The sequence below is a fragment of the Microcaecilia unicolor genome, chromosome 9 (assembly GCF_901765095.1).
Source record: "Microcaecilia unicolor chromosome 9, aMicUni1.1, whole genome shotgun sequence".
NCBI lineage: Eukaryota > Metazoa > Chordata > Amphibia > Gymnophiona > Siphonopidae > Microcaecilia > Microcaecilia unicolor.
Window position 1 is genome coordinate 65,073,488 of NC_044039.1, and position 24,653 is coordinate 65,098,140.

General features: G+C 43.0%; 1 protein-coding gene across 2 annotated transcripts in view; it reads left to right on the forward strand.

Moving 5' to 3' along the window:
• ATXN10 (ataxin 10) overlaps window positions 1–24,653 on the forward strand; it is a 699,884-nt gene that overhangs the window by 540,338 nt on the left and 134,893 nt on the right. For both annotated transcript variants that reach the window (XM_030213944.1, XM_030213945.1), the window contains exon 8: window positions 15,050–15,158. In XM_030213944.1, coding sequence (XP_030069804.1) covers window positions 15,050–15,158 — 109 coding nt within the window. The remainder of the gene's footprint in view (window positions 1–15,049; window positions 15,159–24,653) is intronic.

A 24,653-nucleotide genomic window follows, 5' to 3' on the forward strand; every position in this document is an offset into this window, starting at 1 on the left:
CATTCAGGTATCCATGCGGCTGATGTAGTCGAGTTAGATGTCACTTGGTATGATCGTGTGGTTAGGAACCCCTTGAACCAGTTGAGAACATTGCCTCCAATTCCGAAGGACTCGAGGATATGTAGTAGTATTCCATGATCAACCATGTCGAAGGTGCTAGACATGTCAAATTGTAGAAGTAGTATATTCTTGCCAGTTGCAATCATTTGTTTGAATTTATTCATGAGAGTAACTAGTATTGTTTCAGTACTGTGGTTAGACCGAAATCCTGACTGGGAGTCGTGTAGTATAGAGAATTTGTTTAAATAGTTTGTGAGTTGTTTGGTCACCATCCCTTCCGTTAGTTTGGTTATTAAGGGAAGGGATGCTACTGGCCAGTAGTTGGTTAGTTCACTAGCGCTTTTCTTTGCGTCTTTGGGTATGGGGGTGAGTAGGATGTTTCCTTATCTTTTATTTGTCCTGTTTGTCTGTCCTAATTAGATTGTAAGCTCTGTCGAGCAGGGACTGTCTCTTCATGTTCAAGTGTACAGTGCTGCGTACGTTTAGTAGCGCTATAGAAATGATAAGTAGTAGTAGTAATAGTACTTTCTCCTTCGGGAAAAGTCCATTTTGTAACATATAGTTCATGTGATTCATTAGGTCTGTTATAAATTGTTGAGGGGCAGATGTCATAAGGTTGTTTGGGCATATGTCTAATTTGCAATGAGATTTGGCGAATCTTTTGAGCGTTTGGGAGATGAGATCCTCCGATATATCTCGAAGTTGGTCCAGGTTCTGTCTGGGATATACACCAGGGTCTGGGTCTAGACAATCAAGGAGTACGGGTGCCTTTGGCACCTAATCACTACATCTCTTCTCAGGAAATCTCATATACCCCAACTTGACATTTCGTTCTTTAGATTGTAAGCTCTTCTGAGCAGGGACCGTCCTTATTCGTTAATTTGTACAGCGCTGCGTAACCCTAGTAGCGCTCTAGAAATGTTAAGCAGTAGTAGTAGTATTTTAAGTCGCAATTGTACGATTTTCTCATTGAAGTATCTCGCGAGATTGTCTGCTCCTGGTGTATCTTTGCTGTTGGTTGTGACTGGGGTGATATCTAGTAGTTTATTCACGAGTTGGAAGAGTTTATGTGTGTCCTTGTAGTTTGGTCCAATTTCAGTTTTGTAATATAGTCTTTTAGTTTGTCTTATGGTATATTTATATTTTCTTTGAAGTTGTTTCCATGCGTTAAGTATGGGGTCGTCTTTCTTTTTTTTCCCCACACATGTTCTAACCTTCTAACTTGTGTTTAAATTTTTTCAGTTCTTCATTGAACCATGGTATTGAGTTCTTTCTGTGTGAGGTTCTGGTTTGAATTGGGGCAATATTGTCTAATATTGATCTGCATCTATCGTCCCATTCTAGGAGGAATTGATTTGTATCTGCCTTTATTGTCCTTCCGTTGTGGTAGATCTGTTGCCAGAATATTACCGGGTCTATTTTTCCTCTCGTGGTGTAGGTTTTCATTCTTGTTTGTTAATTGTGTCTTTCGTTCGCCATTGGAGGGAAATGTATGCTTTATAGTGGTCTGACCATGGTGCGGGTGTCCATTTTGTATCTGTTAGTATAAGGTTTGATTCGGGATCGAATTTGTGTGTGATAATGTCTAGTGTGTGTCCTTTAGTGTGAGTTGGTTGTGAGTTTGGTCCGTGAAGATCTCATAGTTGTAGGAACTCTTTGCATTCTTGGGCGCTTGTTGAGGTAAGATCTTCAAGGTGCAGGTTGATATCTCCTATTATGATAAGGTTTGAGGTAGTGACACATGTGTTCGAGATAAAGTCCATAAAGTGTGTTTGGGAATCTTGTCAGTTGCCTGGCGGTCTGTAGGACTGCATTAAGGTGTTCCTGTAAATTTGGGTGATTGATTCTTACGCTATGCTATGGAAAACCTAGCAAACATTTAAAAGGCATTTAAATTACAGTTTTAGATGTAGTATTATGATGTTTAACCGACATTTAAATTACAGGTTTAGATGCTTAATAAGCAGTTAAAAGCATTGCAGATCTTGCTTCATAAAAATGCTATGGAAAACCTAGCAGACATTTAAAGGCATTCAAATTACAGTTTTAGATGCAATATTATGATATGAGATGCCTACTAAGCAGTTGAAAAGCATTACAGATCTTGCTACAGTATAATGCTATGGACAACCAAGCAAACCTAGCAAACAATTACAGTTTTAGATGCAATGTTATGATATGAGCTACCTAATAAGCAGTTGAAAAGCTTTACTGATCTTGCTTCAATATAGTGCTATGGAAAACCTAGCAACATTTAAATTACAGGTGTATAATGATCATTAAAAGCATTATAGGTCTTGCTTCAATGTGGTGCTATAGGATGTAAAGCAAGCAATTAAGAGGCATTTATATTATAGTTCTAGATGCAGTGTGATACCTCCCGCATGAGTTCTGTCAGTTTTATATTGGAACTTTTCTCTGTGCCCACCGAAAGAGAACTGGGCTCCGGGGCACTGTTTCCTGGCTGGGAAACAGAAGCTAACACAATATGCTGCTGTGGTTCACACCACTCCTCTAGCTCTGTGTCTCCTATGAGACTACACACAGTGTTATCCTCCTTAAAAGGAAAGGCTAAATTTAAATTTTGCTCTCTTTTAAAACAGATGTCTGACTCGGAGACAGACTCTGGTGTCTTTATATCTTCATCACTCAAACATAAAGAGCCTGCAAATAGGTGGGAAAATGTGGGATACAAATGCAATAAATAAATTATCAAGGGATATGGCTCTGAGACTGCTTGCTCACTAGGGACTAGCTCAAATGTTTATCCCAGTTATTTCTCCTGGGGGATTCTGAAGCTTTGTTGCCAAATGGGAGCTGACTCCTTTGTGATTTACAGAAGAGAAGGACTAGTGACACCCTCTGAGAATGACAGCTCTTGTACAACTTCTGACAGGCCATGTATAACACATATAGGGGGTCTTTTTTTTTTTTTTTTTACTAAAGATTAGCTTGAGTTATCTGCAGCAGGGCTCATAGGAATAAAATGGGACCTGCTGCAGATAACTAGAGCTAATCTTTAGTAAAAGACCCCTTTTAGACATACTCCCACAAGCAAGGTATTTAGCCAGTACTGCCCATATCAATGTGCTAGTACAGACACTCCTACTCTCCATGTCTCTTCTTGGATCTTGGGGGTGTTCAATAGTCAGTTTCCTTCTCCTGGAAACAAAGGAGCTTCAGCCATCAAAGTTTGTGCAGAAACACTGTCTGCTCCAGAAGATTTTCCCGGTTGTCAGGTGTCTGAACTCTCCTGCTGCTCCTCTGAAATCAGCAATCTCTGCTCAGTAACCAGAAGTGGAGTTCTCTAGTGTGGATTAAATGTTAGGATCTGTCCCAAAGGATCTGGAGCTGTCTCCTTCATGAGACACCACTCCCAGCAAGAAACCATTCAGACCTCCTCACTGGGTGAACCACATAAGAATTAATGGACCAACCATCGGCATCGCCAGGAGCTTTTTCACCTGACTTGACTGTTTTCTCCTTCACTTGCCCATGGAAAATATGTAAAGAGGTAAGAGCTGTGGCTGTGTCCTAGCATGCAGCCACCATCTTGGATCAACTCTAGTGCCATAGTACACACTCTTTATCAATGAACAATATTTGTTTGAAATAACTGCCCATTCCTTTTGGTCAAACCTCACCTAGTATTAGATTCTTTAGAGGAACTTTTCAGCCTTGCATCCTGCTTCCCTCTACTATCCTACAAGCAGTAGTTCCAGCAGAGTGCTCTCTCTTACTAGAGGTGGCTTTCACTAAGTTCCTCCTCCTTTGACAGCAGTGGCCCTGGCACTTAACCTCTCTCTCTCTCTCTCTCTCTCTCTCTCTCTCTCTCTTCCTTCCTTCCTTCAACCTCTGTGCCACATCTCAATCATTTTTACCCTTGCACATACTGCCAACTCCTTTTTACTGCTTCTCTCTCCCTCTACTCCTTGGCCAGCATACCAGAATCCCCACAGTCTATTTGCCCTTTTTCCACAGTTCCCAACATCTTCTCTCGCTCTGTACATCTCACCAACTGCCTAGTACATCCCAGGACACACTCACTCTCCATCCCTTACTACTTCCTCATATTCCATGGCAGATCGAGACCACTTCCTGTTTTGGGTCACTAGCAAAATGGTGCCCACCCCAGAGATTCCTGCATTCCTCAACTGTTGGTTGGATGTGCTCTGCCAGGGATTCCAGACCTTTCCTGTACTTTTTGGCCTTTGGTGGGGTGGGCTCCAGTAGCAGCTACAGGCTTCTTTTTCAGTGTTGTGCTTCTCTAATTGCTAAGTGTTGGTACTGCAACCATTTTTAAAACTCATGGACCAGTATGTTTGACTCGTTGATTTTTCTGAATTGATGCTGAATGATCAGTGATCAGGAAGTGCTGATCACAAGTTTTAAAAATGTTTGTAATCAGTGCCCTGCCTTCCTTAAAAAAGGCAGATGAAACCTGGAATTATTTGTTTCTTGTATTACCCTTGATATACTGCCTTTCAGGACTTGCTGTCAAAGTGGTTTATAATAAAAACAGGTTCAGTAAAAAGGAAAAAGAACACCAATGTATTCATAGAAAAGAAGAATAGGGGAAAGACGGGGGTAGGGATAAATAGAGCAGTTGACGCTGTTCTCTTGGCGGTCACATACCAGCCACAACATGTCTAATCGCTGAAAGCCTTTGTAAAAAGGAAAGCTAGAAGAACCATCCTGAATTTAGACCTTGCTCCTCCTGAGAGTAGATTAGGTGGAAGAGTATTCCAGAGTGATGGAGCAGTATAAGAGAAGGCACACTGAAGAATGGATACTATGTGGGGGGCACAAGGAAGGAGGAGCATAGTCTGGAACTGAATCTTAAACACCAGTGTTAGTATTTTGAATTATATTTGAAATGAGACAGGAAGCCAAGAAGGAAGATTCAAGACTGGGATGGCACGAAAATTGTCTGGTGCCTGAAATATATTATATTGCAGTTATTTGCAATGTTTGTAAACATTTGAGAACTGATTGAGTGATTCTGGAGTAAATATTGCAGTGAGTGATTCTGGAGTAAATATTGCAGTGGTTTATTTTAGAGAGAAAACAGGTATAGTCATCTCTGACGCAGAGTCAAGAAACAAATTCATAGAACGAGAGAGATAATGTGTAAAAACAGAATTTTGTCAGGACAATAACATTTTTTTCAAAGCTGATAATGTATTATAACACCCAGGTATTTTATTGTCTACCATGGTGATTGAGGAGTCGTATAGTAGGAGGGAAAGATGGCTTAGTGAGACAACCAGTCAGCCAGCAAGCCAACAAGACGATTGGAAGCAAGCCAGTTTAATACAGCAGCCAAACATTGGCCAGGGCTGGCTGAGCAGATGTAGTGAATCAAGAGAATGTCATCAGCATAATAATATGTACTAATTCCGTAAGTTTGAACAAGCAGATCGAGTGACCTAAGAAAAATGTTAAATAACAGCAGAACAAGAGTGGGAGTCCTGTGGGATATGTGATGATTGATGTGATGATTGATATGTGATGATTGAGATCCATTCAGTTCAACAGAGAAGCAGTGGTCACAGAGATAAGAAGTAAACCAATTGAAAACAGTGTCAGTGATGCCAATATCTTGCAATCTAGAGGGGAATAAATGATGACCTACAACATCCAGGAATTGGGAACTGTACCAGAGGGAAACCTTTTCTCACATGAGCACGCAGTTTTGGAATACACTGCCGCGCAACCTAAGAACAATCAACGAGCAAGATTCCTTCCGCAGATTATCGAAAAAATTTACAAAAAGAAACAAAACACACAAAGTCCACACTTAATGGTCACTAATGCATCATACATTCACCTCTGAACTCTCATTCCCGTAATATCACATCTCTCATACCTTTACTCAAAGAAAGATATATACCATATGTCCTCATGCCTTTTTATCGCCCTCTAAGCTCCCATTGTTTCCTTCCAAAGTTTCAATGTTTATGTTCCATTGTTACATTCCCTAACGACACCTCAATTGTTTCGCATAACTCTGCACAATGTAATCCATAACCAATCTGTAACAAATTGTATTTCCAACATTTAACTCATATTGTAAGCCACACTGAACCCGCAAAAAGGTGGGAAAATGTGGGATACAAATGCAATAAATAAATAAATAAAATAAATAAAGCGATTGTTGATAAGAGCCAAGATGAGTGGGGTCAAACCATGATGAGAAAGACGGAACCAATCAGATGGAATAAAATCAAGTAGAGTAGTTGTGAATCTCATAGAAGATAATGAGGCATATTTTCAAAGCACTTTGGGAGGCTAAGTTCCATAGGTTTCTATGGAACTTTGGGAGGCTAAGTGCTTTGAAAATAAGCCTCAATGTCTACTTAAGTGAATTCAGAGAAATTTCTTTAAAGAAGGACCAGACAGTTGGTGGTACCATCCTTTCTGAATGAGTCAAACTAGAATTGAGTAAGAAGTTACATAAAAGAGCAACTTTATCATGAAAGTACTTAGCAAGGTCTACAGCAGAGGGAGTGTTGATGCTGAAGTCTAGTTGTCGTGGTCCTATTAGATTGCGGATAACTGTGAAAAATATTAACTCTTTTGACATAGTAGTTTTGTTTACTCAGCTGAACTTGAGACTGGTAGAAATGAAGTATTTCCTTAACTAAGGACAGTGTTGATGGGGATCTACATTGCCTCCATCATACCTCAGCATGATGTGCTTGCTGTTTCAGGTGATCAAGAAGAACATATAGGTACTATGGAATCTGTTATTGAGAGAATAGAGTCCCAGAGTGAAGCCTGATCAGATATTATTATTTGTTACATTTGTACCCCACATTTTCCCACCTATTTGCAGGCTCAGTGTGGCTTATATAGTACAGTAATGGCATTTACCAATTCGGTTGATAACAAATACAGGTGATATTGTGGTCGAAAGAGGTAGGTGTGTATTAGGCACTATGAGGATCGGAGGGAGTGAAGATTGTATATTGTCCAGTACTATCATTGGTTAGGATATGTTGCTGGGAGTGGGGATTTACGGTGGGTCGGTGGAGTAAGCCTTTTTGAAGAGGTTGGGTTTTAATGATTTCCTGAAGTTTAGATGGTCATGAATTGTTTTCACAACTTTTGGTAGTCCATTCCATAGTTGTGCGCTTATGTAGGAGAAGCAGGATGCGTAAGATGTTTTGTACTTAAGCTCTTTGCAATTTGGGTAATGTAGGTTTAGGTATGATTGTGCTGATCCGAATCTGTTTCTGGTCGGTAGATCTATGAGGTCTGTCATATATCCTGGGACTACTCCATAGATAATTTTGTGGACCAAAGTGCAGATTTTGAAGATGATTCTTTCTTTGATTGGCAGCCAGTGCAGCTTTTCTCGGAGGGGTTTAGCACTGTCGAATCGTGTTTTACCAAATATCAGCCTGGCTGCTGTGTTTTGGGCAGTCTGGAGTTTTTTTGTGAGTAGTTCTTTGCATCCCATGTAGATTCCATTGCAGTAATCTGCATGGCTTAGAACCATTGATTGTACTAGGTTTCGGAAAATTTCTCTCGGGAAGAATGGTTTTATTTGTTTGTTTCCACATTGAGTAGAACATTTTCTTTATTACGGAGTTTACTTGGCTCTTTAGGGTAAGGTTGCAGTTGATTGTGACTCCGAGTATTTTTAGGCTCTCTGAGGTAGGGAGGGTGTGTCCTGGGGTGTTTATGGTTGTGGATTTGTATTTGTTATATTGAGATGAGAGGATGAGGCAGTATGTTTTTTCAGTTTTCAGTTTCAGTTGGAATGAGTTTGCCCAGGAGTCCATGATGTTCAGGCCATCATTGATTTCATTGGTTATTTCTGTTAAGTCATGTCTGAAGGGAATGTAGATTGTAACGTCGTCTGCATATATGAACGGGTTGAGTCCTCGATTGGATGGGGACTTTGCCAATGGGATCATCATTATGTTAAGCATATTAGTGATAACGGTGATTCTTGAGGTACTCCGCAGGCTGCTTTCCACGGTGGTGATATGTTTGAGTTTGATTTTACTTGATATGTTCTGGTGGTTAGAAAACCCTTGATCCAATTAAGTACAGGCGACCCTCAGGGGGAGGAATGCTGGCTTCGGCCTAACCCCTGGTAAGCCTTTCCTCAGCTGAGAGGTGCCCAGCTCTACCACCGGCTGCCTTTCAGGTGCTGTGGAGGACTTGCAGCTCATCTGCATATCCTTACAGCCTTCTCCGGGGTGACACCCAGGTCCACTATGATCCACTCAGGGCCTCCGCTCTAGGTGCCGCGCGCCGGGGCATTTTTCTTTTTACATCTAATCTTCTTCCCAGTTGCTAAAGTACCTCAGTCATTTATGGCCCCTATTCACATTCTCTTCCTAGCCCTGTCCCTTCCTAATCTTTTCCCTCACCCCCTACCTCTCTCTGCTACAGGAACTCACTGACCATCCATCGACTTCATCACCTCACCTTCTCTCCAGGGCCGTGCCAACATGGTAAGAGAGATAAGCATGGCAGGAGGGCGCCATCCTCTGGGGGGGCGACCCGCCGCACCATGCTTACCTCGCCCTCTTCTCCCCAGATCCTTTTCCTTTTTTTTGTTTAAATTTACCTCTGTCCGGCGGCAGCGTAGCGTTAGTGAGGAGGCGGCGTTCCCCCGCCCCGATGTGTCAGTCTTCCCTTCGCTCAGTTCTGCCTTCTTCTGACATCAGAAATGATGTCAGAAGAAGGCAGGACACTGAGCGAAGGGAAGACTGACACGTCGGGGCGGGGGAGCGCCGCCTCCTCACTAACGCTACGCTGCCGCCGGACAGAGGTAAATTTAAACAAAAAAAAAGGAAAAGGATCTGGGGAGAAGAGGGCGGGTAGTGTAGCGATCGTTTCGCGGGGGGGGGGGGGGGCGGCGGAGTGGAGCCAACTGCAGGGGGGCGCCGGAGACCCTAGGCACGGCCCTGCTTCTCTCCTACCCTCTTCCTCCCTCTTGGCTTTTAATCTCCGTCTCTTTCTTCCCTCCATTTTGCCTTCCCCATTCCACCTAAATACCTGTCGCCTTCGACGCCTTCGTGGTCACACCTCTCCTACTCTCCTCCGCTCTCTTTTACTCCTTCTCTTACTCTCAGCCGGTGACATCAATCCCAATCCTTGCCCTCCTCACCAACTATTATCCCAACTCCACAGATCTCACCGTGACCTCTCTAACCTCATCTCTATTCCTCTACTCCCCTCCTCTGCCCTTCTCTTGCACCCTGTGGAATGCCCGCTCTATCTGTAACAAACTCCCCTATATCCAGGACCTCTTTATCTCGCGTCACCTCCATCTGCTTGCCATAACAGAAACCTGGCTCTGCCCTGATGACTCTGCTTCAGTTGCAGCCCTCTGCCATGGCGGTTATCTTTTTTCACATACTCCTCGCCCTGCTGGTCGCGGGGGCGGTGTTGGACTACTTCTCTCTCCCTCCTCCAGATTTCAACCCCTTCTTCCACCTCAATCTCACTGTTTTTCCTCCTTTGAAGTCCACTCTATCCGCCTTTTTCTCCTCTGCCTCTTCGAATAGCGGTCATTTATCATCCCCCTGATAAGTCCCTTTCATCCTTTCTCAGTGACTTTGATGCCTGGCTTGCCTTCTTCCATGATCCTTCCTCCCCCTCTCTCATCCTTGGTGACTTTAATATTCCTGCTAATGATCCTTCCAACTCTTATATTTCCAAGTTACTCGCTTTAACATCCTCCTTTAATCTCCAACTATGCTCCACCTCCCCCACTCATCAAAATGGTCACTGTCTTGATCTCATCTTCTCCTCCAACTGTTCACCCTCTAGTTTCCTTGCCTCTGATCTTCCCCTCTCTGATCACCATCTTATAACTTTCACACTTAAATCTCCTCCCTCCCAGTCCCGTCCTATCTTATCTAATTTATCTAGGAATCTTCACGATATTGACCCTTCATCTCTATCCTCCCATGTGGCACCATCCACGTCTGTCAACGAGGCTGTTTCTTCTTACAATACTCTATCCTCTGCCTTAGACACTCTTGCACCTTTGATGACCCGTCCTATAAGGCATACAAAACCCCAACCTTGGCTGACTTCTAATATCCGTTACCTACGTTCCCTGTACCCGCTCCGCCGAACACCTCTGGGGGAAATCTCGGGCCCTTGCTGATTTCTTACACTTTAAGTTCATGCTGACCTCCTTCCAATCTGCTCTTTTACGCGCCAAACAGGATTATTATATCCAACTGACCAACTCTCTTGGCTCTAACCCTCGACTTCTCTTCACCACATTGGACTCTCTCCTCAAGGTGCCCCCTCCCCCAACTCCCCCTTCATTATCTCCTCAGACCCTTGCTGAATTCTTTCACGACAAGGTTCAAAAGATAAACCTTGAATTCTCTATCTCACCACCTCTCCCTCCACTAGTCCGTTCCTCTCTCTCTCCTTCCCCTCACTCCTTTTCCTCCTTTCCTGAAGTTACTATAGAGGAAACTACACTTCTCCTTTCTTCCTCAAAATGTACCACCTGTTCCTCTGATCCCATTCCCACCCACCTTCTTAATGCCATCTCACCTGCTCTTATTCCTTTTATCTGTCACATTCTCAACCTCTCACTTTCCACTGCAACTGTCCCTACTGCCTTTAAACATGCTGTGGTCACACCTCTCCTTAAGAAGCCTTCACTCGATCCTTCTTGTCCCTCTAATTAGCGACCCATCTCCCTCTTCCCTTTTCTCTCCAAATTACTTGAGCGTGCTGTTCACCACCGCTGCCTTGATTTTCTGTCCTCACATGCTATTCTTGACCCACTACAATCTGGTTTTCGCCCTCTCCACTCAACCGAAACTGCACTTACTGAAGTCTCCAATGACCTATTACTGGCTAAATCCAGAGATCAATATTCCATCCTCATTCTTCTTGATTTTTCCGCTGCTTTTGACACTGTTGATCGCAGCATACTTCTCGATACCCTGTCCTCACTTGGATTCCAGGGCTCTGTCCTTTCCTGGTTCTCTTCCTACCTCTCCCTCCGCACCTTTAGTGTTCAGTCTGGTGGATCCTCTTCTACTTCTATCCCTCTGCCTGTCGGCGTACCTCAGGGTTCTGTTCTTGGTCCCCTCCTCTTTTCTATCTACACTTCTTCCCTTGGTTCATTAATCTCATCCCATGGCTTTTCCTACCATCTCTATGCTGATGACTCCCAAATCTACCTTTCTACCCCTGATATCTCACCTTGCATCCAAACCAAAGTTTCAGCGTGCTTGTCTGACATTGCTGTCTGGATGTCTCAACGCCACCTGAAATTAAACATGACCAAAACCGAGCTTCTCATTTTTCCCCCCAAACACACCTCCCCACTCACCCCGTTTTCTATTTCTGTTGATGGCTCTCTCATTCTCCCTGTCTCCTCAGCTCGAAACCTTGGGGTCATCTTTGACTCTTCTCTCTCCTTCTCTGATCATGTCCAGCAGACCGCCAAGACCTGTCGTTTCTTTCTTTACACCATCCGTAAAATCCGCCCCTTTCTTTCCGAGCACTCTACCAAAACCCTCATCCACACTCTTGTCACCTCTCGTTTAGACTACTGCAATCTGCTTCTTGCTGGCCTCCCACTTAGTCACCTCTCCCCTCTCCAATCGGTTCAAAACTCTGCTGCCCATCTCGTCTTCTGCCAGGGTCGCTTTACTCATACTATCCCTCTCCTCAAGTCGCTGTACTGGCTCCCTATCCGTTTTCACATCCTGTTCAAACTTCTTCTACTAACCTATAAATGTACTCACTCTGCTGCTCCCTAGTATCTCTCCACACTCGTCCTTCCCTACACCCCTTCCCATGCACTCCGCTCCATGGATAAATCCTTCTTATCTGTTCCCTTCTCCACTACTGCCAACTCCAGACTTCACGTCTTCTGTCTCGCTGTACCCTACGCCTGGAATAAACTTCCTGAGCCCATACGTCTTGCCCCATCCTTGGCCACCTTTAAATCTAGACTGAAAGCCCACCTCTTTAACATTGCTTTTGACTCGTAACCATTCGCCTCCACCTACCCTTCTCTCCTCCTTCCGGTACACATTAATTGATTTGATTTGCTTACTTTATTTTTTGTCTATTAGATTGTAAGCTCTTTGAGCAGGGACTGTCTTTCTTCTATGTTTGTGCAGCGCTGAGTACGCCTTGTAGCGCTATAGAAATGCTAAATAGTAGTAGTACATTTCCATCAATCCCAAAATGGCGAAGGAGTCTTAATAGTATATTGTGATTTACCATGTCGAATGCGCTCGACATGTCGAATTGCAGGAGAAGTATGCTTTTACCTGTGGCTATTTCTTGCTTGAATTTCGCCAGGAGAGTGACTAGGACAGTTTCAGTACTATGGTGAGGGTAGAATCCTGATTGTGAGTTATGTAGTATTGAGAACTTGTCCATGTATTCCGTAAATTGTTTGGTCACCAAGCTTTCCGTCAGTTTGACTACTAGTGGGATAGACGCAACTGGGCAGTAGTTGGCAAAGTCGTTTGTGTTTTTCTTAGTGTCTTTTGGTATTGGGGTGAGTAGAATGTTACCATTTTTCTCAGGGAAGAGACCTTGTTGTAGCATGAAGTTTAGGTGGGATGTATGGTCTGCTATGAAGCGGCCAGTCGCGGATTTAAGTAGATGACTGGGGCATATATCTAGTTTGCAGTGGAAAGGGAGTAAATTCAGAGGGAAAGGAGGTACTAAGGGATGGGAAATCAGTTGGTTTAATTACCTTATATACCTTCTATATAAGATGGTAGAATGGGAAGTATACAAAAGGGCTTTAGAGGTGAAATAAGGTGGAATAGCACTGCAAAGTAAAATATCCATGGTAAAAGTAATGTTGACAGCTCTGAATCTTATAAATTAGGGACAGAGAGAAGTAGGTCTAGAGTATGACCAGCATTGTGTGTGGAAAATGGGACATGTCATGAAAGACCCAAATCAGAGTAAAGTGATGAAGTGCTGAGGGATGTGAGCATGAAAATTACAATCACCAAGAATAAGACTTATACAGCATGCCACAGCCTCAGCAAGCATTTCGACAAGAGAGTCGCTATTTTTAAGCCATATCTCAGTCATGCAAAGAAGTGATAGATTTGATGTGGTAATAAATCAGAAATAGCAGTGGTTTTTTGGTCAGATGAATATACAATTTAAGAGACCTGACCTGAGGGGTGAAACTAAAGAGGGACAGTGTGTGAGAGAACACGGAGAGGTTAGAACACAGAATGACACACAACAGGCAACCAAGTGTCTTAACTGAGAATGAAAAGGGGGGATGGAGGTCTGTATCCACCAAAAAGAGGAATAGATGTATACGTAAGGGTCATAGTTAGGATGCCAGAAAAGAAAGCCAAAACAAAGGTGAGACGAATAGGCCATATGGGAATGAGTCAGGGGGACCTGGGCATAGTGAGATTAAGTTCAAATGTCACCCTGGAGTCACCCCATAGGAACTACTAGAAACAGGTAACCACTCAGATAACAATTACACTGGACACATTTGGCTAGGGATATGACAGTACCTAAAGTTTTGGCCTTAGGTTCTGGCTAGGCAGTCATCAATGAAGGAATAATGTGAAGGTGGAAATATACTTATTATATAATAGCAATTATGGCAAGCAAATACAAAAATATATTATGCAACAAATACTAAAGATTATATATATATATATATATATATATATATATATATATATATATATATATATATACATATACACGTACGTATACATACAGATAGATCAATATATATATATTTATTCGAATTTGAATTTTGCTCACATCATTTCCAGTAGTATCTCAAGGTGAGTTACATTCAGGTACACTGGGTATTTCCCTGTCTCTGGAGGGCTCACAATCAAAGTTTGTACCTGAATCAATGGAGGGTTAAGTGACTTGCCCAAGAACACAAGGAGCAGCAGTGGGATTTGAACCGGTCACCTCTTGATGTCAGGATGGGTGCGCTTCTCCTTTTTTTGTTGTTCTCTTCCTTTTTCCAAGTCCAGCATTAGCACAGCCCTCTGGGTTCACACATGACGAACAAAGACCAATCACCAATTCCGTACCCATGCCCCACAGGTTACATACAGACAACAATGAGGGGCCTTGGCTTCCAGCAAGAACATCTTATATCAGTGGTAGTCTCGCAATGCCAAACCTCTCCACAGTTTGCAGATTTTACCGGAGACATTTTCACTGAAGCTCGCTCGTCCGCACCTTCCGAGGAGATAAACTGGAAGGTAAGACCGAGTAAACACCATGTCGTTGAATGAAGTCACTAGCACAGCTGTGCCAGGAAAGAAATGTAGAGTCCATATTTTACTTGCAGGCAAGATGATTCAGGCAGTAACCAGGCCTCAAGCTGCAGAATCCATATTGATTTAGACAAGATGGTTCATGTTGCATTCAGGCTTCAGGCTTACCAAGGGTGAGATTGGGAAACACCCCTACAACCCCAAGGAGCACGTCCTGCTCCTTTGGCGTGTATCAGTGTGGCATGAACGCTGCTTATGGAATATTTTTAAAGGTACTCTACGCCACCATCTTCAGGTCAGCTGGTGGGCGGAGTCACATCTGATCAGAGGCTGCAGGGCAAGTCCTAAACCGGAGATCACAATGTCTCTGGGTCAGCTGGTGGGCAAAGTTATGGCAGTCAGAGGATGCAGAGCAAGCATTAAATTGGGAGAACATAGCATCTGCAACGAGAATCAGGTACAACAATTAAGGAGCACACTACAGCAGTAAACAAGATTTTACTACCCCAGTCCCCAAATTTTGGTGCTCTAGACAATTGTGTAGTTTGTTTAATGGAAGCACTAGTCCTGCAGATCAGCATCAATTTCATAGAAAAGTAGAGACGATGTAGCTGAAAATCTTTCTTCAGCTGTCCAAATAGCTGTTTTTCTGATTCATACCATTTGTGTATCAAAATATTCTTCAGGCTTTAGGTAAATATTTAGTGTTCTATATGCAATATATGGTATGTATTCTCTTGTAGGAATCCTTGATTGTGATTCGACTTCTTGATGTCCTTTGTGAAATGACATGTAACACTAAACATCTTGAATGCCTTCAAAATTGCCCAGTACTGCTTGAGACAGTCATTGGTAAGTAATATGCATAATAAGATTTTGTTTAGCATTTTGTGTGTACGTGTATGTGTAGAACTATTGCATTCTTGTCTTTATTACCACCCTCCTCACTAGTTCTCTCAGTATTGTAATAGGTTGTTGAAGCAAGGCCAGAGTTCTTGTATTCAGCTGCTAGTATGCTGGCACTCTTTGCTGCTGTTCATGATTGGTATTCTAGTATGCAACTTGTTGGCTGGCAGTCTTTGCTGATGTTCATGATTGGCATCAACAGTACCTCCGTTCCTTGCTCTTGATGAGTATTGGGAATACTGCTTAAGAATAAAAACCATAAACTATTGCAAAAAATAGCTACAGTGGCACAGAGTTCATCATTCTGTACTTTATCCACACAGGCAGCATGTGGTGATTAGTAGATAGGGTTAATTTATCTTTTGAGCTCAATTGATCACTATGTTCAGATGTGCTCCCTAAAGAGGTAGTACGTTATCCAATGGAATCTTGCATCACCTAGCTATAGTTTGGGTTCCTCTATCCTACATCCATCACTTTGCACTTGCTCACATTAAATGTCATCTTCCATTTGGATGCCTAGTTTCCCAGTCTCGTAAGGTCCTCTTGTAATTATTCACAAACCTGTTGCATTTGAACAACTTTGAATAATTTTGTGTCAACAGCAAATGTAATTATCTTACTAGTTATTCCCATCTCTAGATCATTTATAAATATGTTAAAAATTATCAGTCCCAGCACAGACCCCTGGGGAACCCCACTATCTACCTTTCTCCATTGGGAATACTGACCATTTAATCCTACTCTGTTTTCTATCTTTTAACCAGTGATTAATGCATAATAGGACTCTACCTCCTATCCCATCATTTCTGATTTCCTCAGAAATTGTTCATGAGGTACTTTGTCAAGTGCCTTTTGAAAATCCAGATATCCGTTATCCACATGTTTATTCACCCCTTCAAAAGAAATGTAGTAGATTGGTGAGGCAAGATTTCGCTTGTCTAAATCCATGTTGGCTTTGTCTCATTAATCTATACTTATGTCTCCACCATTTTGCCTGGCACCAATGTCAGGCTCACCGTTCTATAATTTCCCAGATTATTTCTGAAACCCTTTAAAAAAAAATTGGCTTTACATTAACCACCCTCCAATCTTCTGTTACCATGCTTGATTTTAAAGATATATTACATATTACTAACAATAACTCTGCAAGTTCTTTTTTCAGTTCAGGCAACTTGCTACTCTTTAATTTATCAAATTGCTCCATTATATCTTCCAGGTTTACAGAGATTTGTTTCAGTTTCTCTAACTCATCAGCATTGAATACCATTTCTGGTACTGGTATCTCCCCCACGTCTTCCTCGGTGAAGACCGAAGCAAAGAATTCATTTAGTCTCTCCGCTATGGCCTTGTCTTCCCTGAGTGCTCGTTTTACCACTTGGTCATCTGTCAGTCCAACTGATTCTTTTACCGACTTCCTGATTATAGTATACCTAAATAAGGTTTTATTATGTATTTTTGCCTCCAGTGCAGTCTTCTTTTCAAAGTCTCTCTCTGGTTTCCTTATTATTGCTTTGCATTTGACATGCCATTCCTTATGGTGTTTCATATTTTCAGTCGGATCCTTCTTTTGTTTTCTGAAGAATGTTCTTTAACTCTAATAGCTTCCTTCACCTCACTTTTTAACCATGCTGGCTGTTTGGCCTTCCTTTCTCTTTTTTTATGGTATAACATTTGTATTGATGACACATTAAACAATACAGAAATCAATAAACATTGTCGAGAGTAACACAAATTGAAATGCGCGATCATACATACAAATTTAGAAAAGATGTATATTGTCATCAAGCTTTTAACATAGAATCCTTCCCTCCCCATCCCATTACTCCCCAACCCCTTCCCTCAAATAACAAAATGTTGAACCTTACTACAAACCTTCAGCTCAGACATGCCGTAGGCACAGATCTCATCTGGCCTGATGTCCAGGACCTATCTTTTGTGCACTTTCCTATCCTAACCAAGATCTTCTCCCCCCTTTAAATGTGGTTCCACACAACAGATGAGTGAGTCAAACAAGGAGTGAGGAACCTGAACTCTTATGGTCCCGCCTCCTATGAATGAACCAACAAATATCCCCACCTCTCCTCCCCACCCTTCTTCCCTCTCCCCCCCCCCCCAGGTCACGCTTCAACAATCTTATTGATGACACATTCCCAGTGGTCTTTATGACCATAGCATGCGTAAGCCACATTACTTCATATAAATAATAACTTCATGACAGTGTGGAAAACAAATCCTGCCATCCAATGTCCATGTTCTACAGTATATCTCCTCCCCTAAACCCACCCAAAAGAAGAGAGATAAAAAAAAATATCCAAACCTACCTACTTGGGTAAGGTGCGCACGGTCACTACCTGCATCCAGTTCAAAAGCATCAATACACACTGACATTGGGGGGTAATCCAGCAGCACACCTAGTAATCAAGAACTGAAAGTGTCTCTTAAGGGGCGTTGAATATCAGACTCCTAGCCCTATGCAAAAGGGACTCTACATATACCCCCCATACTGCTAAAAAGGCCTTCCAACGCTTAGGAGAGCCTCTGGCAAAACTCTTCTTCGATTCTTCCAAGCCCAAAAGGAAGGGGCTTCCTCCACCACCCATACACTCATAATGACCTGTTTACCTACAGCCCCCGCTTTACGCAGCAGTAATACGTGCGCACGATTATGTATTCTGAAAGTTTCATATTTGTCGAGCAACCACCCATCCGAGGAGAATGGTATGGCCTGATCTAATAACTGTTCCATGTACCTTGAAACTTCCCTCCAAAAAAAGTTAATTTTAGGACAATCCCATAAAGCATGAAAGAAAGTGTTAGTGTCCTGTTTACACTTTTGACATTCAGGTGATTCTATACCCCCTGCTTTGAAATTCTGTTCCTGCGTAAAATAAGCGCTATGCAGAATGCGAAACTGGCATTCCCGGATTTCTACGCTCACTGAAACCTCGGGGCTTCTCCTGATCAACTTATGAAAGTCAAGAAATTCCGCGGAAGCCCTTAAGTCCCTACTCCACCTATGGGTAAGTTCCTCAAAGGATTTCTTCTGTCGCAAAGCTATATGAAGGGCTGAGACCGTCAGGCCCCCCTTCCTAAATTTATCAAAAAAATTCTGCAAAATATTCCCTAACGACGGATACAAGGCCAACCGTATGAGATCACGCACGTAATGTTGTATCTGACAGTAGGCCAAAGAATCTTTAGATTCAACTATTCCTCTTGCCTGTGGTTTATCCCAGGAAAGCATCTTACCCTCACCATCCAACATGTGTTGCATCAAAGTAATTCCCTTCTCTTCCCAACGTTGGAAGCTAGCTCCATCTTGTCCTGGAATAAAGCCCAGGTTTTCCCGAATAGGAAGTTGATCTGAGATCTCCGGCTGCCTTTCCAACAATGTCACTAAATATCGCCATGTCTGTCTCATCGAGTTTACAATCACATTCTGGCGTAGATTAAGCGGTAAATCCTCTCTCGCACTATGCAGCAACAAATTAATATGCCACGGAGAGTAAAAAGCTGTTTCATATTCTCTGGGTGTATAATTCCGCTCTTCAAGAAACCAGTCTCCAAGATGACGAAGAAGACACGCATAATTATAAAGATGCATATCGGGAAGACCCAATCCCCCGTATTTGAAAGCTCCAATTAAATATTTAAAGGCCAGTTTTGGTTTTCGACCCACCCAACAAAAACGAGTCACAGGTTTCCTTAGAGCCTGTAAATCCCGCTTCATCACTCTGAGAGGTAACAGCTGAAGAATATAAAGCCATTTGGGAAACAAAACCATATTAAGTGAAGTGAGAGAGGAAAGTGCGCCCACTGATCTAAGCTCATTTTAGTTTGTTCCAATAATAGTGATAAGTTAACCTGATATAACATAGAAATCTTAAAAGGTAACTGAATTCCCAAGTATCGAAAAGAGGTATCTGCCCACTTCAAGGGGAAAGGACCGATCCAATTATTTCGAATCGATGAAACAGTAGGCAATGCTAAGGACTTGCCTGCGTTCAGCCTGAAACCAGAAAAATCTCCATATTCCTTAAAACTCTCCATCAGCTCCACCAAAGACATCTGGGGTTCCACTAATGCACCAACAGATCATCCGCAAAAGCCGAGATTTTAAACTCATAGCTTCCTATGCGAACCCCCTGAATATTTCTATTACACATAATGTCCCTAACCAAGGGATCTAATGACAGAACAAAAAGAAGTGGAGAAAGGGGACAGCCCTGCTGTGTACCTCTACGTATCTCAAAAACCGAAGATGTCAACCCATTCACTTGGATCCTTGCCTCAGGTATCAAGTGTAATGCCCCCACGGCATCCAGAAAAAAATATTAAACCCATATCGGCGTCAAACAACGAAAAGGAATCCCCAATCAACATGATCAAATGCCTTCTCTGTGTCAAAGCTGACCAGCAGAGAGGGCTTAGCCGTGTGCTCTACTTGCTCCATGGATATATGGATCTTTTGTATGTTATGCGTAATAGTACGACTACTTACAAAGCCCACCTGGGGATCTGCTATCAGTGCCGGGAGTACACGAGCCATTCGATTAGCCAATATTTTTGTGTATAACTTTGCTTCCACATTGAGAAGTGAAATGGATCTGTAGGAGGATGGATTGTCTGGATCCCTCCCTTGTTTCAACAAGACTATCATATTGGCCAATTGGAGAGATTTCGGAAGTTCTCCTGTCTCCGCAATCTTGGACCATTAATCTGGGGCCATTATCCACATCTTTATTACCCAAACAGGGCAATTCTAGACTATCAAGATAGTGGTTGCCCTCCATAGGTATCTCCAGCGGGCTAGTGTATAATTTTTGATAATATTGTTGAAAAATCTCCGCTATCTCCCGATCCGACCTCACTCGAACTCCGTCTCCTATAATTGAGCTACAATACGTGATCCCCCCCCCAGGACGATTAATCAGATGGGACAGTAATTTCCCAGACTTACTTCCACGTAGGTATAATTGATATTTGAAATAGTTCATGGATTTCTTTGCCCTATCATGAAGAAGTACTGTAAGAGCTGTTTGAATCTCCAGAAGAAAACTTCTCGCTTGCGCTGTCGGATGCTCCCCAATATAGATTCTGAGCTCTAACCGCCAGTTTTTCTAATCGCAAGATTTCCCTATCTCTAGATTTTTTCTTGAAAAAGGAATAAGCAATTATTTCCCCTCTTAACACAGCCTTGGCCGCCTCCCAAAAAAGCACTGGTTGCTGTATGTGATCTACATTATGCATTTGATACTCTTCCCATTTATGCAGTAAATGTTCTCGGAAAGCCTGATCCCAATATAATTGTGAAGGAAATCTCCAATGGCTCAATTTATTCTCCGATCCTCCAAAATCCAAAGTGCACCACACCAAAGCATGGTCTGACACACTATACGGTGCTGTATCTGTATCTTTCACGGATGAAAAGAGTGTCGCCGACAAAAGCCAATAATCAATTCTAGATTGTGTTCCATGTGCTGCCCGAGACAAATGCGCGTAGTCTAGGTCCGTGGGATGTAAAGTTCTCCAAATATCCAAAAGGTCTAGACTCGAGCAAAGAAGCGGAATACCTTTGGAAGAGATCCCCTTATTCTGTATGAGTCCTCTAGATTTATCTAGAGCTGGCTCATGAACCATATTGAAATTGCCTCCTATTAAAATGGGCATATCCTCCAACCCTACCACCCTCTGAATAATAGCTCTTATCCATCCATGTTCATATACGTTGGGCCTGTACACATTACATAGCAGCATTGTTTTTTTTGTTAAGGGCCTTAATCATTAAGAACCTCCCCTTGGGATCCCTCCAGGATTTCTGAATCACTACATCTATCCCCTTTCGCACAAAAACTAGGAGACCGCCTTTACGGTGAGCTGCTGGAGTGTCCATCACTTGCCCCACCCACCAATGCCTGAACTTCAAATGTTCCACCGCAGATAAATGGGTCTCTTGCAGAAAGGCAAAGTCTACTTTCTGACAGTTCAAGGCTTGTAAGATTTTTTGGCGTTTAATAGGTGACGTTACCCCATTTACATTCCATGAAACCAGTTTAACTCTCAGGTCTTCTCACATAAGGTGTGCCCGTTTATCAGATGTATAACATTATCAAGCCAAAGGACTGTCCCAGCCATCAGCCCCCCTATCTCCAACTCTCTAAAATTTCGGCACCACATGCACCTTGCCCCAAGCATCAAAAATCTCCCCAAAAGTAAGAACCCAACACAAAACCTCCCATACTGAAACCCCTGAAATAACAAAACCAACCCCGAACCCATCCCCCCGCCCCCCCCGGTACAGTCCCCTATCCCTAAAAGCCAATTTCTATTAATCTCCCGTTCCCGCTCCGTCCAACAAGTGGACTGAGGTCAGTGTGGAAATCCTCCCTCCTCCCAACTCCTCCATAATCAAATACAAGAAATTCAACCTTCACCTTAGCTGCTTTGTTTCTGTAGACATAGTAATTTAAAAAAAAAAAAAAAAACCAACCTCACAACAACTTTTAAACCCCACAGATGTATACAATAATGCATTAATATTTTGTCAAAACTCCATATGTATTCTTCCCATCCTCCCAACCCTCTCACAAACCTCCCACTCTCTCATATGTCCAAGAACCATTCATCTTTCTAACAAATTCACTTTATAGCTTACACTCCTCAGAAGATATAAAAAAAAGAGGAACCCTCCCCTTTTTCTCATACCACATGCACCCGTATCACCGTTCTTAATTTCAACCCCCCCCCATGTCCCCCACATCTCCTCCCCACCTCACACATCAATACTTATTAAATAGAGCAACCATGGTCATATGACCACGCCACTCTCAGACAGGCAATATTCCATTGGTACCATTGCAATCTCAGATCAACTGAATGGCTCCCACAATAGTGGTAAACACTCATGGGAAGCAACAGGAAAAAAACAAACAAAAAAACCCCACTATAATCATGCTTTCTTTCAAATCTTATGTCTATCCAACATCTTTATAAGAAACCAGAAGTCATTTCAGAGCTAATGCATCTAAGTTCAGCAAACCACTGTGTGTGTATGTTCAATAATAGGCTTTCTCCTCAGTGCCTTAGTGTCCTTTTTCCTGACATGGCCTGAACTGTGTGCTATGTCGTAACTCCCTCTGAGCCATTTCTAGCCAGCAGTTTTTTTCGCATCCTCTGGCGAGTCAAAAAATTGTTCTTTACCATCCATAAAGTGGCCTAGTGGTTAGGGTGGTGGACTTTGGTCCTGAGGAACTGAGTTCGATTCCCTCTTCAGGCACAGGCAGCTCCTTGTGACTCTGGGCAAGTCACTTAACCCTCCATTGCCCCATGTAAGCTGCATTGAGCCTGCCATGAGTGGGAAAGCGTGGGGTACAAATGTAACAAAAATAAAAATAAAAATCTTTAGCCTCGCCGGATACAGCAGAGCAAATTGAACATGACGCTTATGTAGTTCTGAACAAACAGGAGCAAATGCACGTCTCATGGTCGATACCCTAGCAGAAAAATCCTGAAAACACAGAACCGACTTATTTTCATACGTTAGAGAACCTTTAGCTCTAATGGCTCTCAGAATTTCCGCTTTGTAGGCATAATTCAGGATTTTGAAGATGACCACACGAGGCCTGGGCTCCGCTGATCTCTTAGCCAACCTGTGAGCACGCTGCACACGCAGAGGCCCTGCTGCTGATTTTAGGCATAGCTCCGATGCCAACCAAGATTTCAAAAATTTTCTCAAATCCAATTCAGGGACAGACTCTGGTAAACCCACCAACCTTAGATTTCCTCTCCTTGATCGATTTTCAATATCATCGAGCTTGTCCTCCAGTATTTGAGCTTGAATTGGAAACTTGAATTAGACGCGGTAAGCTGCTGAACTTGATCTTCCAAATCAGACACTCGTTGGCAGTATGCTGAAAACTCTTCGTGCATTGCCTCTAGTTTTCCATCCACACTATCTAATTTATCTGTGATCGCTTGTAAATTTTTGTCCAGTGACGCATCAATGGCTTGCTTCACCACCCATGCGGAGCTAACGCTGGAAGCTCCAGAGTCCCCTCCGGCCGCCATCTTAGCTTCACACTGCTGTGTTCTCTCTTTCTCTCGGCGTTGTGCTTTCAAAGCCATTCTCTTCTCTTCCAAGAAAAAGGCACCAAACCCCAGATCTTAACTCCTGATTCCTTTAACTGCACTGTCATCGTCAGGTTTTAGCAATAACGCCTTTTGGAGGCCAATTTTAGGAGGCGAGTCTCGGGAGCTCTTTCCACCGACACCCGCTCTCTCAGCAAGGTATCACTTGACCTCCTTTCTCCTTTTTTAATACATGGAATATATCTTATCTGGCCTTCCAGGATATTTTTGAACAACATCCATGCCAGATGTAAATTTTTTATCTTTGCAGCTGCTCCTCTGTTGTTGTTGTTGTTTTTTTTTTTTTTTTTTGCCATTCTCCTCATTTTATCATAGTCTTGTTTTTGAAAGTTAAATGCTAACATATTGGATTTCCAACGTGTACTTACGCCAGACATTATATTAAATCTGATCATGTTATAATCACTGTTAAAGTGGCCCCAGTGCCGGATCATGTGCTCCACCAAGGACTAGGTTTAGAATTGTTCCCCCTCTTGTTGGTTCCTGAACCAGCTGCTCCATAAAGCAGTCCTTGATTTTTTATCTAGGAACTTTGTCTTCCTAGCATGTGCTGATATTACATTTGTCCAGGCAATATCGGGGTAATTGCAGGGCCAGCAGAACGCAGTAAGCAGGGTATGTATGGCAGGGGGGTGCCAACATTCGAGGGGCACCAGAAACTGCCATTCTTACCCATACACTATGCTCCACTGGCTACTGCCACTGCACACAAGACCTGTTTTGATCCTTGAAGGTCGCCCTGGTGGTGTGGTGGCCTTTGCAGCTACGGGGGGGGGGGGGGGGGGGCAGGAAAGAATCTCACTCTTTCCTGCCGTCTGCCGCTGATCCGTCTCTGGCACTCTCTGGAGTGTACCTGGGGCAATGGAGGGATAAGTGACTTGCCCAGGACCATAGGGAGCCACAGTGGAAATTGAACCCAGTTCTCCAGTTTCTCAGCCCACTGCACTAATCATTATTCTCCACTCATCCACAGACCTGCAAGTCTGCCGCATCGAGCGTCTGGTCATCTCCTGCCAAAGCGAGAAATTCTTGCACCACTGCACCACCACTTCTGCTTCTCCTGATGAGAACTGTCAGCTCTGCAGGGTCCTCTACCCCCAGTGACATCAACTTCCCGGTCCTGGGGAAGAGGACCCTGCAGAGCTAACAGTACATGCCTGAAGGCTGTGGCCCTGCATTTCCTATTTGATGCCATATAAGAGGGGAGGGGAGGACTTGTGGAAACAGAGGCAGGAGATGCTGAATGGAGAGAGGTGAGGAAAAAGATACAAAAGTGGGGACCTGGATGGT